The 14,136-nt window shown below is 39.2% G+C and overlaps 1 protein-coding gene across 1 annotated transcript in view; it reads left to right on the forward strand.

Annotated features, from left to right (window-relative positions):
* Nucleotides 1–982: 982 nt before the first annotated feature.
* Nucleotides 983–14,136, forward strand: part of LOC117513418 (B-cell antigen receptor complex-associated protein alpha chain-like) — a 28,108-nt gene continuing 14,954 nt past the window's right edge. Inside the window, exon 1 of the mRNA XM_034173603.1 lies at nt 983–1,063. Coding sequence (XP_034029494.1) covers nt 983–1,063 — 81 coding nt within the window. The remainder of the gene's footprint in view (nt 1,064–14,136) is intronic.

The following is a 14,136-nucleotide window of genomic DNA, read 5'->3' on the forward strand; positions in this document are numbered from 1 at the left end:
CCCCTGCCTAGACGGTGCACATTTGGGACCTTGCTCTTCCCTGCTATATGACACCACCTTCATCATGTTCTACTGTAGATAACACCATGGGATTTTTCCAGGTACTGGGTTACATTCCTGTTTCATAGAACATCTTATGTTCCAGGAACTGCCTATCAAGGATAACTGTTGACAGTTCTTTTGACTCTGGGCTCTGTCGGTTATCAGTTGATTCATATATACATTTCTTTCATACTGACTGTGAAGTAAAAAGAGGATGGATTTACCCTGTGTCGCTTGATAATTTTGATGAGGTGAGAAAGATTCACTGTATGTCATCAGTGACGGTCAGCGCCTATCTACAATAACAAAACACACTGCCCAAAAACTCGAAAGAGCACTTTCACACCAGTGAGAGCCATAAAATAGCAAAATGCCCTCAAGTGTGTCTCTCCTTGGAGCCACCAAAAAAAAAAAAAGGGGGTGGGGGGGGTCGAGTTGGAAATTCAGACAGATTACACAAACAAAGGAATTACTCTTGCTAAGGGTCCCGGTCACATGGCACACGGTGTGATTGCTGAATGAAGGAAAAAAGTCACAAATCGTCGAGAAAAGTGGACGAATAAGTCTGCACTTTTCCCTCACCGAAAAGCCTGCAAGTCCAGAGCGCATAAAAGAATGAACAAAACCGAAACTAACAAAGAAAAATGAAGCGAACGGTGACCTTGACGCTTTAAACAAAATCAAAATGAACATTTCATGGTGACGTGACTAACTGCGGTATAAGACGGAGCGCCAGCTTGTGATCATTCTGCAGCCAGTCGTGCTCTCTGCAGCCAGCCTGTGATCATTTCTGCACCCAGTGTCTTTTGTCAGTGCTGTGTGACTGGGGCTAAAATTCGTGCTGTGACAAGCTTATTGTTTGTCTTTCTGCTCCCTGCGTTGTTCAGGGTCACCACGGCGGATTCAGTACAGATTTGCATTGGGATTTTTTTTATGCAGCATGCCCTTCCTGATGCAGCTCCAGTTCTACACGGAGAATCGCACACAGCCCCTGGTCTTCCTAAGTGGTCTGCCAGCCAAAGTATGAATCTGGACCTATTCTGCTTTATTTCTGTCACATGACAGGATTGGGTGTACACAGAGCGGCCTATGACAGCATCCAACAAAATCAAATTTACTTTAAACATACTTAAATTTCAGCATGTGAAATTCTTGGAAAAATGCAATATTATGTACAAGTTTTCGGAACCCTAGAATTCCCCCCCCCCCCCCTTCTTTGACATCACCTCAACTATTCCAACAAGAAATTAAAGTTACAAATTTCAGTTTAATATAAAACAATGGTATATGGGGGCCGGGGGCTTAATTAGCTCGTATGTGTACTGCATGTGCAACAAGACAGGGGGGCAGTAGGTATTTGAGTATTTTTGTAGACATTCCAGAGAGGTCTGGATGCCTCCAGTCTTTGCAACCAGCTGGTCTGTTGCTTTGTTGTACTGTTGTATTGTTGGTGACTTATTGCCCATTTATGAATTGGCTGATGGAGCAGAGATCTCCTCTGTCCTTCTGAGAGAGAGGTTAAGCATGCCACTGTTTTTCACAGTGGAATTGTAATCATGAATGACATTTGCGTCCCTACCACTAAGGAGATCAACATGGAAGCAGCATGTGTTTTGTGTGGAGGGGCTATTGTCGAGAGTTTCCTGTTGTTCACTTTGGGTTTCTGTGGGTAAAGGTGCTCAGTCTGAGAGAGGGCTCACATTCTGCTGCCAGGAGCACCACGAGCTTTCGTTGTGGCTGTTTCACTTCCAACAACAGGGCTTGCTTTAAACCACACATCGTGCATATTGTTTGAAAATTGTAAACTGCTGAACAGATAGTATTAAAACTGGTAGTTTGTTTTCACTGATAGAATACATAAATAATAAAGTACAAATAATAAACAATACAATTCACTTGGAATGTATTTTTTCACTGTTATAGTTGTTAAATTTAATTCAGTTCAGCTTTCATTAGTAAAATATATTAAGTAGTTCAAAGATACTTAAAGTTTCAATTTAAGTAAGTTATATTTTACAAGCTTGAGCAAGAGTAATTTTTGCTTGAAAAATTATTTAACTGATTTGAAGACATTTTGTAAATAGTTGTCCAATAATTTTCATTTTTTGACTAGCATTTGGTTTAGAGTGATCATGAGTTGTTTTTTGGTTGGGCATTAAGACAAATGCCAAACCAAATCATGAAGACCTTATTTGCAGGTTTACGCTTGTTGAAAGCATTAGTTTGGTCCCAATGTATGTATTTGTATACATGTCCACTGCCAGATTAATAACAATTATAAACAACTTTGATTTAGGAAATTTGAAAGTGCTTACAATTGAGAACATTAAATATAATAACAGAATATTAAGGCAATGTACAAATCAAAAGAAACAGCCACAGGGAATAAAAAGACAAATATCAACATCTTAGTCAATCATGACCTCCGTGAGTTAAATAAAACCTCTGCTATATTGGAGTTGAAGTGAAACATCAATACAAGCTTGAAGTGCATCGTTAGCTTTTATTTGAGGTAATTTGTATTAAAATACAACCCCAATTCCATGAAGTTTGGACATTGTGTAAAATGTAAATAAACAACACAATACAATGATTGCAAATCATGTTCAACCTATATTCAATCAATACACCACAAAGACAAGAGCGTTAATGTTCAAACTGATAAACTTTGTTTTTGTGCCAAATATTGCTCATTTTGAAATGGATGCCTGCGACACGTTTCAAAAAAGCTGGTATCTTTACTACTGTGTTACATCACCTTTCCTTCTAACAACACTCAAATAAGCGTTTGGGAACTGAGGACAGTAATTGTTGAGCTTTGTAGGTGGAATTCTTTCTGTTTTGCTTGATGTATGACTTCAGTTGTTCAACAGTCTGGGGTCACGAGCAAAATCTGAGTTGGTCACTATCACAGCCTGCCTGACTCATAAAACTGGCTCTTAAATTGTTGGACTATTTTTATTTTTATTTTTTTACGCAGTTGTTCACAAACTGGCGATCCTCACCCCAACTTTGCTTGTGAATGGCTGAGCCTTTTGGGGATGCTCCTTTTATACCAGTCATGACACTCACCTGTTTCCACTAACCTGTTCACCTGTGGAATGTTTAAACAGGTGTTCTTTGACCATTCATCAACTTCCCAGTCTTTGTTGCCCCTGTCCCAGCTTTTTTGAAATTGTGTTGCAAGCATACATTTCCAAATGAGCAAATATTTGCACAAAAACAAGAAAGTCTATCAGTTTGAACATTAAGTATTTTGTCTTGTGGTGTATTCAATTGAATATAAGTTGAAGAGAATTTTGCAAATCATTGTATTCTGTTTTTATTTACATTTCACACAATTTCCCAACTTCATTGGAATTGGGGTTGTAAGATGAATGTAAAAATAGCACAATGCTTTGTGGTATTTTTTTTTCCTTTTTAAGGGTGCAGAGGTAATCAGACAGTTGTTGGTGAATGGTTTCATGCTGGTTCAGTGTTGTATCATACTTAAATACTGTTTTCAGGGATATAATCGGAGGAGAGCACTGAGTATATGCAATAAACAGGTAAAGATTTGTTGTTTGGACTGAAATGAAAACTTCTGGAAAATTCTTAAAGGTTTGTGTAACTCAGAGCCATGTCAAATAGTACTATATGAATCATTTATCTGCATTATAATGGCTAATGGCCTCTGTGTGCTGCGCGTGTGGGTGTACATGGCTTTGATCATGGAGAACTTGGGAGAGCTGACATTTGCCGTTTGGTATGCTTATGTGTTTTGAGTCAAGGATGAATGCTGCGAAAATGGAAAGTTGATAATGGGGCTGTCACGATTAGGAATTTCTGGAGACGATTAATTGTCAGACAAATAATTGCGATTGACGAATATATTGTCTATTTTTTTTCTTTTTCCTTCTTCATATTCCACTATCGTAGTATAATTACACAACTCTGGAAGAACGTTTGCTTCTGTGAGTGGAGAAACTGGGAATAGTGCAACATTTTTATTTTTATCTTCATTTTACATACAGTCCCAACTTTTTCTGATTTGTGGTTGTTTCTGTTGCATTTTTGAAATCATTTCTCCTCAGTCACTTTTGTGCTTAAACACTACATTAAGCTCAAGATTGAACAAAACCTTTGGAAAATAACAGCTGTTAAAGTTCAGAGTTCTCACCTGCTTTTTGTGATCTGTGCGTCTGAACATCACCACAGCTACTCCGCATCAGGGTTTTTTTTTAACTCGTGTGTAATTTTTGCTCAGTTCATTCATATATTCTCATTTTTTAAATGTTTTTAAAGATATTTGACCATTTATTTCATCTCATAAATTCAGTACACGATGTGCACATGGTGAGAACAGGATAGTAACGGCAGAATCACACCAGGAGAGAAAGTTTAGAGAGAAGTAAAAGCAGCTCCACATTTTGGTTTTGTTTTCTTAACATGTTCGCTCGGGTTAAAATCCTCTCTCTGCTCCACGCTCGGTGTCTTACGTGCACTGATGGTTCGGAGCAGACTGTAACGTGCCGTGCCTCCATTCAGGAATCTCCCACCCCCTCCCTCGCAGTCTGCAGCCTGTTGACTCCGCGCGCGTGCACACACACACACACACACCGACAGCTCCTTCTGTAAACTCCGCATTTTAGACAGCTTTGAAGAAGACGGCCACTGTTTTAATCGGCTGTCTTATCCAAACGCAGGACGGATCACTCCTCACCCTCCATGTTATTGTCCTGCCTTAAGACGAGAGTGAAACAGAGTGAGCGAGGCTGCAGCACAATGACGTCAGATTCTGAGTCGTTTTATGCTTTGTGGATAAAATAAATAATTCACGGTAATCGCGAATATGAAAAATAATCCCGAATATGAAAAATAATCGCGATTGGCGAATATTGTAATAATTGTGACTGCCCTAGTTGATAAGAAATTTTTTTTTTTTTGAGAAATTAGCAATATTTAACAACATTGATCAATGGACATGGTACTGCAGTGCACCATGGGAGTTTGGGGTTTTGGGGTTTTAAATATTGTTATTACCTCCGTCAAGGAGGTTATGTTTTCGGTCGCGTTTGTTTGTCAGCAGGATAACTCAAAAAGTTTTGAACGGATTTTGGTGAAATTTTGTGGAGTGGTTTGAAATGACAAGAGGAACAAGTGATTAAATTTTAGTGGTGATCCGGATCCGATGCTAATGTGTTAGCATGTCTATGGCATTTTCAATGTTAAAAGTTAGCATTAAGCAGTTGCAGCTGTCATCATGTTCGGGTGCATTTGTTACCTCTGCCAAACAGGTTATGTTTTCAGTTGCGTTTGTTTGTTTGTCTGTCTGTCTGTCTGTTTGTCAGCAGGATAACTCAAAGTTTTGAACGGATTTGATGAAATTTTGTGGAGTGGTTGGAAATGACAATCCGGATCCCGATGCTAATACGTTAGCATGTCTATGGCATTTTCAATGTTAAAAGTTAGCATTAAGCAGTTGCAGCTGTCATCACGTTTGGGTGCATTTGTTTTCAAATTGTAATATTTCTTACATTTATTTTTGTTTTATATTAATAATCTAATGATTATTATATACAATTTTAGAGAAAGAGACAAAAAGAAATAGATCACTGTGCCAAGGAGGGAATCTCTTTAGGGTCAGTGACCCTATGGCCTTGTTTAGAGAAGTGTTTCATAAATGTTAAAAAATTGATATATTTGCCGTTTAGTTGAATAATAAATTGAATTTTGTGTCTCATTTGTTTTTGTCGATAAGCACATGCAGTATCAATATCAGTGCTCAGATGACAGGAGCTTCTGGGAAAGGTGCAAGTTGCAATAAACTGTGATGCCAAGCGCTAAGAATACATGCTATCCAGTCACAACAGATGAAACTTTTTTTACTACTGAGCAAACATCATTTTTAGACTTTTTAGGTTCAATGATTCCACGGCGTGTAGATGTTATGGCGTCAGTGACCCCATGGCCTTGGTGGAGGTTTGCACTCTCTGAGTGCTTCTAGTTATGGTTCATGTTAGTTTAACAGTGTTGTTAGTGTTATTGATAAATTGTGGTTTTAGTTCAAATTGGTTTAGTCAGTTTAGTTAAGTGTCATGTTGCAGTTACCATGAGTGAGAAGTGTAGTGCTTTGGCTGTCTTCCGCCACCGTCTTTGTGGGTGTGTAAAAATAAAAGCACATGCTTGCAGCAGAATGCAGAAAAGACAAAAATGTCTTCAATCATGGAGAAACTGGGGAGAGCTGACATTTGCCGTTTGGTATGTTTATGTATTTTGGGTCAAGGATTAACACTGCCAAAACAGAACATTGATCGTACTAATATTTTTGGAGAATCTATGGATATTAACTAACATCATCTATATATGAAAAGCGTGCGTGCATGATTTTATTTAATGAGTTCAATGTAAATATGTAATATAATTGTAAATGCATTAGAAACACATGGGTGTCAAAGGAAGAGAAAATACTTATTTCTGCTGTGGTCCATTTAAATAATCAAATGACAAAATAGAAGTAATAATAATAATAGTGTGTATGAAATTTTCCAATTGATCTAACCTGCTGATCCAATGTCTAAAATGCATCCAACAGAAACTTTTTTCAGGCCTATTCTTCTCGATTCTGAGGGAAGCTCTTGCCTTTCTCTGGAATATTTATTACAGTACATGAGGACAAATAAGGTCTTGTTGACTCCTGGATGAACCTGAGATCAAGGATCCAGTGACCATGTACAGATTTTATTTATTTTTATTTATGTCCAGAGGTCAAGGATCCAATGACCAATTTCATCTTTATTTACTTTAAGTCTCAATAAAATGTTATTAACCTGTAAAGCCTACTTTTGTACACAGAAAATTCACAGGTGGTATTGATAAGGGAATCGCCAAAGAATCTGGTTGATAATAGCATTGATATCTATAAAATCTTATCAATACCCATCCCTATATATAAGTGAATGTTGGAGACATAACAGCGCTTAAATGGCAGGCTGCCAGAGATATTTGTCACACCAACGTTCATATTTTGGTTGTGACCTTTGGTGACTTGTCTCGAGGTCACTGATGGAAATCACCAAATTGGCGTCTGTGTGTCTGTCTGTCTGATCTTCACTGTCCAGAGAATCTTTAAGGAGATTAGTGAGAGTGGATCTGTCTTCCAGGAGGGATTTGGTACTCTGTCAATCTTGGAGACCAAATGATTGTACCAGTAGTGTTAGATATGAAAATGGAATGCTGAAATATTATCATCTGTTCTCCACATTGTTTTTGCCAGTGTTAGCAAGTCATCTGCCAACTAGGTTGGAAGTCACAAAGCTAAGCAGCCAGTGATGGAGTAGTCTGCAGTCATAGGGAGAAAGGTGACAAGGCTGGGATGTGTGTGTGTGTTTCACCACTTTAAAAGAACCAGGGGTGAGATGAGCAGGGAACAAAGGACCACAGTTTGTCTGAAGTATGATAGCTTACTGAAGACCAGGAAAGAACCATAACTTGAAAGATCGCAAAACCTTTTCATCTCTGCCTCCTCTCCCTCCCCTCTCTTTCTCTTTCTTTTTCATCCTGCTTTCACGGAAGAGAAGAGATGGACAACGATGCAGCCTTGCACTCTGATGGTAAACACTCTGTTTCTCGTCCAGTCTTACAGTGGTTAGCACATCCATTTTTTGTCCACCTGCTGCTACTGTAAGCACTTAACGCTCTGAGTCTCTGGCTCCTGTAGGAGTCATAACTGTGTAATGTTGTTTGTGTTTGTTGCTGGTCATGACTTATTAATTCCTGCTCTCATTCATCTTTAAAGTTGAGAAACCAGTCTGCTGTTTCATGGATGACATTGAAGCTTTCAGGCTGAAACATGTTGCTCTGTGTTGGCATGTCTCTTGGTTGCTTAATTTGAAGGAATGTGGAAAATCTCATTACATATAAAGCACAGGTGATGATGTAAGGTGAGTCATCTCCCCTTCTCCCCTCCTTCAAGCGATTCTCATAAGCTTGTCACGATCTGTTCTGCCTGCAGCTGGTGTGAACCTTTTATTCCATTTGAAACTTTATTTTTTTGGCTTTTGTTGAGCAAGGATCAAGTCATCTGATTGCTCTGACAATACAGCACTGATTTGCTATGTGTAACGCAACTCATTTGTGTTTATGTTTGCACCAAACATATGATATTTTTTGTTATTGTGTACAGTGGCACAAAGCTACATCACTTTAGCCCAAAATGTTATGCTTATATTTGGGTGTCGAGGAAGATGATTTGTGATTCATACCACCCAGTTTTCACATCAGCCCACTCTGAGATGTAAATGACTGAAATAAATACATTTCTGTCTAGCTCCAGTGATTCCAATAAAAGAGAGTGAGAGCGAAATTTGCGAGTGTCAAGGAATGCATCGCAGAATTTGTCGGACATTAAGTATTTTCAAGGACCTGTCCCAAAGGACAACTACAGTGTACAATGAGAGAACCACTTGACCTATTGCGATTGTTGGGAAAGTGTCGGTACACACCCACAACAGGGGGCGCAAAGGAACGGACAATGGAGTAGGTCAAATAACAACACTTTACTGTTGTGAATGTGCACAACACATACAACAGATTACAACAATAGATCAGAATCAATTCACAAAGGTGTCGTGTGGGCAGGCTCGAAGATAGGAGACACCTGTCCAAAGCAGAACCGGAACCACACGATTTCCTCCGCCACCAGACCCCGGGAATACTGGAGCCGCCAAGTCCCGAACTCCCAGGTGGCCACTGCCTCCGCATGTCGGACCTGGTACTGCTGGTGAGGAACAAAAACACAATTAAAGGTGGGCGCGTTTGCACCCAGTAATCCGCACGGCAGGAAAGCTACCTCCACCTCTCGTTGGAAAAAAGGTCTGTTATCACTTACAAAAATCACAAAAGGTTACTGTCAAGCAGTCAGCTGAGAATTACCTTCCAGGTAGAACGATATCTCGGCAAAGAGGTGGAGACGTCGTCCTGCTGATGTACCCCTGCTGATTGGTAACAGCTGTTGCAGGTGATGCGTGACAGCTGTCACCCTAGCTGCTCCTGTGAGGCGGCTGCGCCCTCTGGTGCCTGGAGCCCGCACTCCAGGCAGGGCGCCCTCTGGTGGTGGGCCAGCAGTACCTCCTCTTCTGGCGGCCCACACAACAGGGATCCTGACTTGTCCCATATCAGTGGGTTTGGTGACGAGGTGCAGCTGGAGCGCCCATGGCGCGAAAAGATACATTTGAATAAAATAAGACTGTAGTGCAGTGATTCTCAACCGGGGTGCTGCGGCACCCTAGGGTGCCGTGATCGATCGTCAGGGGTGCCGTGGGTATTTTTCATATTCGCGATTATTTTTCATATTCGCGATTACCGTGAATTATTTATTTTATCCACAAAGCATAAAACGACTCAGAATCTGATGTCAAACGTGCTGCAGCCTCGCTCTCGTCTTAAGGCGGGACAACAACAAGGAGGCTGACGGCCGATTAAAACAGTGCCATCTAAAATGCGGAGCTGTCGGTGTTGTGTGTGTCTGTGCCTGTGTGTGCGCGCCCGCGTGTGGAGTTAGGCTGCAGACTGTGAGGGAGGGGGTGGGTGAGGGAGATTCCTGAATGCAGGCGCGACACGTTCAGTGCGCAGCAAGCGCGGAGCAGAGAGAGGATTTTAACCCGAGTGGACGTTAACAAAAGGGAAACGTGAAGCTGCCTTTACTTCTCTCTGAACTTTCTCAAAAGGTGTGATTCTGCCGTTACCATCCTGTTCACACCATGTGCGCGTCGTATGCTGAATTTATGAGATCATGAGATGAAATAAACGGTCAAATATCTTTAAAAACATATTTAAAAAATGAGAATATATGAATGAACTGAGCCACAAAAAAAAACAATGTTCAGACGCAGAAATCACAAAAAGCAGGTGAGAACTCTGAACTTTAACAGCTGTTATTTTCCAAAGGTATTTTTGTTCAATCTTGAGCTTAATGCAGTGTTTAAGCACAAAACGTGACTGATGAGGAGAAACAATTTCAGAAATGCAACAAACAACCACAAATCAGAAAAGTTGGGACTGTATGTAAAATGAAGATAAAAAAAAAATGGTGCACCATTCCCAGTTTCTCCACTCACAGAAGCCAAACGTTCTTCCAGATGTGTAATTATACTACAATAGTAGAATATAAAGAAGGGGAAAAAAAGAAAAAATAGACAATATATTCGTCAATCGCAATTATTTGTCTGACAATTAATCGTCTCCAGAAATTCCTAATCATGACAGCCCTACTTGAGATCAGAGCGCAAAATGCTTGAGGATTTTCGAAATGCGGTGTTTTCTGTATCAATTTTCTATTGCGATAATTGGGTTTTGCGCAAAACCAGAGGTAATAGCATTATAATATTATTTTGGTTGGTGGTGTGCCGCAGGATTTTGTAAATATAAAAAGGGTGCCGCGGCTCATAAAAGGTTGAAAATCACTGGTGTAGTGTATGAAGCTCCTGGGTTTTAGGCTACATTACAAATAATTCAATCTATTATTTTATTCAATTATATCTCATTTTTGCAAAGCACTAGAATCTGGTGAATATTGTGCAAAAATGTCTTTAACATGGCTACAAGAGTGGACCTTTAAGGGGTTTTGGGGGGAGTTCCCACCTTAACTTCCTGTGAGTCAGTCCATGCACTGCCTCTGTCCAGCTGTGGAACAGACAAGAAGAGAAGGGGAGGTTTCGCTGGTTGTTCTCATCTACTCCATGCTATCTAACATGGAGGTGGACGTGCACTGCTGATGATCCAACAGAGGCTTACTGTGTATTTAAAGGGAAGCATAGTGCAGCGGATAACTGAAAAAAATCCTTCAAATGGTGATGCAAGCACCAAAATTTGGTGCAAAATTTTAAAATCCTTCAGTCATATGAAAAGTACCACATTATTGTCTGATCAAAAAGGTATAATTTGCACTATCTATGACTAAATGTTTGGGGTAAAAACAGCAAGAATGGTGTCAAAGGTCAATTTCAGTTTGTACAGGCGTCAAAAGTTAAAAGTGCCCTAACTTTTGAAAAAATGCAAATTATTGGTTGAGTTAAAGGGTTTTTTAAAAAAGAATAGTTTGCAACATATGTCATGCTTGGTTGTCAAGTTATGGGGTAACATATGTAACATGTTATAGTATACAAATAATGAATATTTGAGTTCAGTGGTATGAATATTTTATAAGGTGAAAGCTGGAACATACCATTCGCCTCGTCGAATGGTATGTTCCAGCTTTTCACCTTACATTCAATAATGTAAAACATTCATTATTTGTTTTATATAACGGCTAAAATATGCTTGTCATTTGATATTTTATTTATTAATTCATAAACAACAGAAAAGGGACTTACATTTTGGTGTTCTACTGCTGCTAAAGTCCAACGCAATCTTTAAATAGGAGTCCAAGTTGTGACATGTAGTCCGGTGATGCTGTGCACTGACTTCATACTTGCAAAAAAAAAAAAAAAAGACCATGTAGTTCCTCAGTCTGGCCAAAAATCATGTCAGCTTTTCATCTGAACAGCTCTTCATGCATCCAGATGGTTTACAGTGGAGTGGATTTTTTTTTTTTTTGTGTGTGTGTGTGTGTGTGTGTGTGTGTGTGTGTGTGTGTGTGTGTGGTGTTACAAGAACTAGCACCATCAGTTAGCTCAGTCAAATTGTTGTCCTGCTTGTGTCATTCTGACGCGTGTGCGCACCCTCACACAACCGGGACAGTGCTTGTGTGTATCCTTGTGTGTGCAGAGTGCAATGGTACCAAACGTATGGTACCAAATTTGCACTCTAAATGCAATGCAAAACAAATGGGATGAATAATCCATGTCACGTGACATCAAAGCACCAGTCAAATGACAAGGATCCACTCAGCCGTTATATACTGGAGAGAACCCCACGTGGGTTCTCTCCAGGTCCGCCGGCTTGCAGGTGAGGTGAATTGGAAACTTTATAATTGTCTGGGTCTCCCTTGTAAAAGAGATCTTGATCTCAATGGGACTAACCTGGTTACATAAAGTTTAAATAAAAAAAAATTGCTATTTTTTACCCCACAACTCTATAGAATTCAGTCATAGATGGTCCAAACTATAACTTTTTGAAGTCTTTATGATCAGACAAAAATATGTAATGCCTTTTAATATGATTGAAGCATTTTTAAATTTTGATTCCTGTGTACTGTGTACACCATTTGAAGGATTCCTCTGTAATATCTACTGCACTAAGTGCGTGTGTGTATTTAAAAGCACACACACGTTGCTGTGCTTATCTCGTGGCTGCTTCGCTCATCACAGATGTAGAGGACCAGAGCACTTTTTTTCTTTTTTTAAGTGAATCAAGGTTAACTAACAATAATCAAAAATGCATTATCTACCTGATTCTGATCAGATTTGGTCAGTTTTCATCTGTTCATCAATAGAGTGAACAGTAGGACTGGGTGTTGTGACCTAAAATTCATATCATAGTATAAATTGAATCCCTTCATGGTCACTGTACAGCACCAATTCCAATGAAGTTGGGACGTTGTGTAAAATGTAAATAAAAACAGAATACAATACATCTATCATAAATAGCTTTAAAGATACATTATGTAAATCATAAGAACGAATGAAAATGCAACTTTTACCAATCCATTACTGTATGTATGTATGTATGTATGTATGTATGTATGTATGTATATATATATATATATATATATATATATATATATATATATATGTGTGTGTGTATTATAAATAATTAACTTTGAGACAAGATTCCAAAATATTCTCTACCACACAATGAGGACACAACAACTTGTAGCTGTAGATAATTTCTCTGTGAACAATAACATTCAAAAGAATTTTAAGCTTCCTGTTGTCTAATATGGTATTTCAGTGCTTTTTATAAGTTCTTGTAAGGTTTCCACATTGTATAATTTAAATATCAAAACAGTTCCACTTTCCATGTGATGTGAATGGCAGTTATAATGTTATCTATTCTGGTAGATTTCACAAAAGTTTAAGCTCATCCAGAAATTTCTTCAGCTTTTATTCACTATCAGTATAATGACCTATAGGCTCACTTTACTACAAGTAGTATTTCTTATGGACTGATTGAGCAAAATTATTTTAATCCTGGATTATGCCCAAACTGGTGAAAGGGTCATGTATCTACTCAAACAAATCTCTTATTGTGTTTCCAAAGGCACCATTACTGTTTATGTCTATTTGTGGAAAGTTTAATTCTTGATGTCTTCTCCTGCTTCCAGTTTGTTGTGTTGCTTCAGTTGTTGCACAGAAAGTACCCATTCCTTTTTGTCATGTTTGTTCATGACATTTGGAGTCCATTTGTAATCCGCTGGTTCTTGGCCAAGTTCTGAGATGGAGCAAGACATTTCCCTGTATGATATCATGGTGGGAATTGGCTTCTTCCATCTGTTCTTCTTTATGATGAATTTGTGTGCTGTCAGCATGAGTCTCTGTCTCATGTCTGACTGGGTTACAGAAATTTTCTCGCATTTTGTGACATCCTCAGCCCTCTTGCTGCACGATGGGGATTTTTCTGCTAACTGACACAGGAGGAAAGAGGTTATGTAATTCTTGTGTGTCATGTCTGTTTGCTTATATGGTGTTGCAGAGTAATATAATTTGAGACAAACCATTGTAGGGCTGCAGCTATTGATTATTTTAGTAATCGAGTATTCTGTTGATTATTCTGGTGATTGATTGAGTAATCGGATGAAAAATTTGTTTAAAAACGCAAAAGTACTTTTTCTCCGATTACTCGATTAATCGCCAGAATAATCTATAGAATACTTGATTACTAAATAATTGATAGCTGCAGCCCTATTTTGAAGCAATTTTGTGCATTCTGGTGCATTCTAGGTTTGGATGGGGCCAATCTGATTCAGTATCTGTATTGGCTTCCGATACCAACGTAACTCACGGATTGGAAATTTTCCATACAAGCTGCGAAGTTCTCCGATCCAGGAGAGGAACCATGTCTGTGAAACATCTCAAGTTCAGCTTGATGCTCTGTTTGCTGCGGGGTGCAGGGAGGGGAGGGGGAGTTTCTGAATGGAGGCATGTCTCTCAATGAGACAGAGTACTGTAATGTGTA

This window comes from Thalassophryne amazonica, chromosome 7 (genome assembly GCF_902500255.1).
Source record: "Thalassophryne amazonica chromosome 7, fThaAma1.1, whole genome shotgun sequence".
NCBI classification, from domain to species: domain Eukaryota; kingdom Metazoa; phylum Chordata; class Actinopteri; order Batrachoidiformes; family Batrachoididae; genus Thalassophryne; species Thalassophryne amazonica.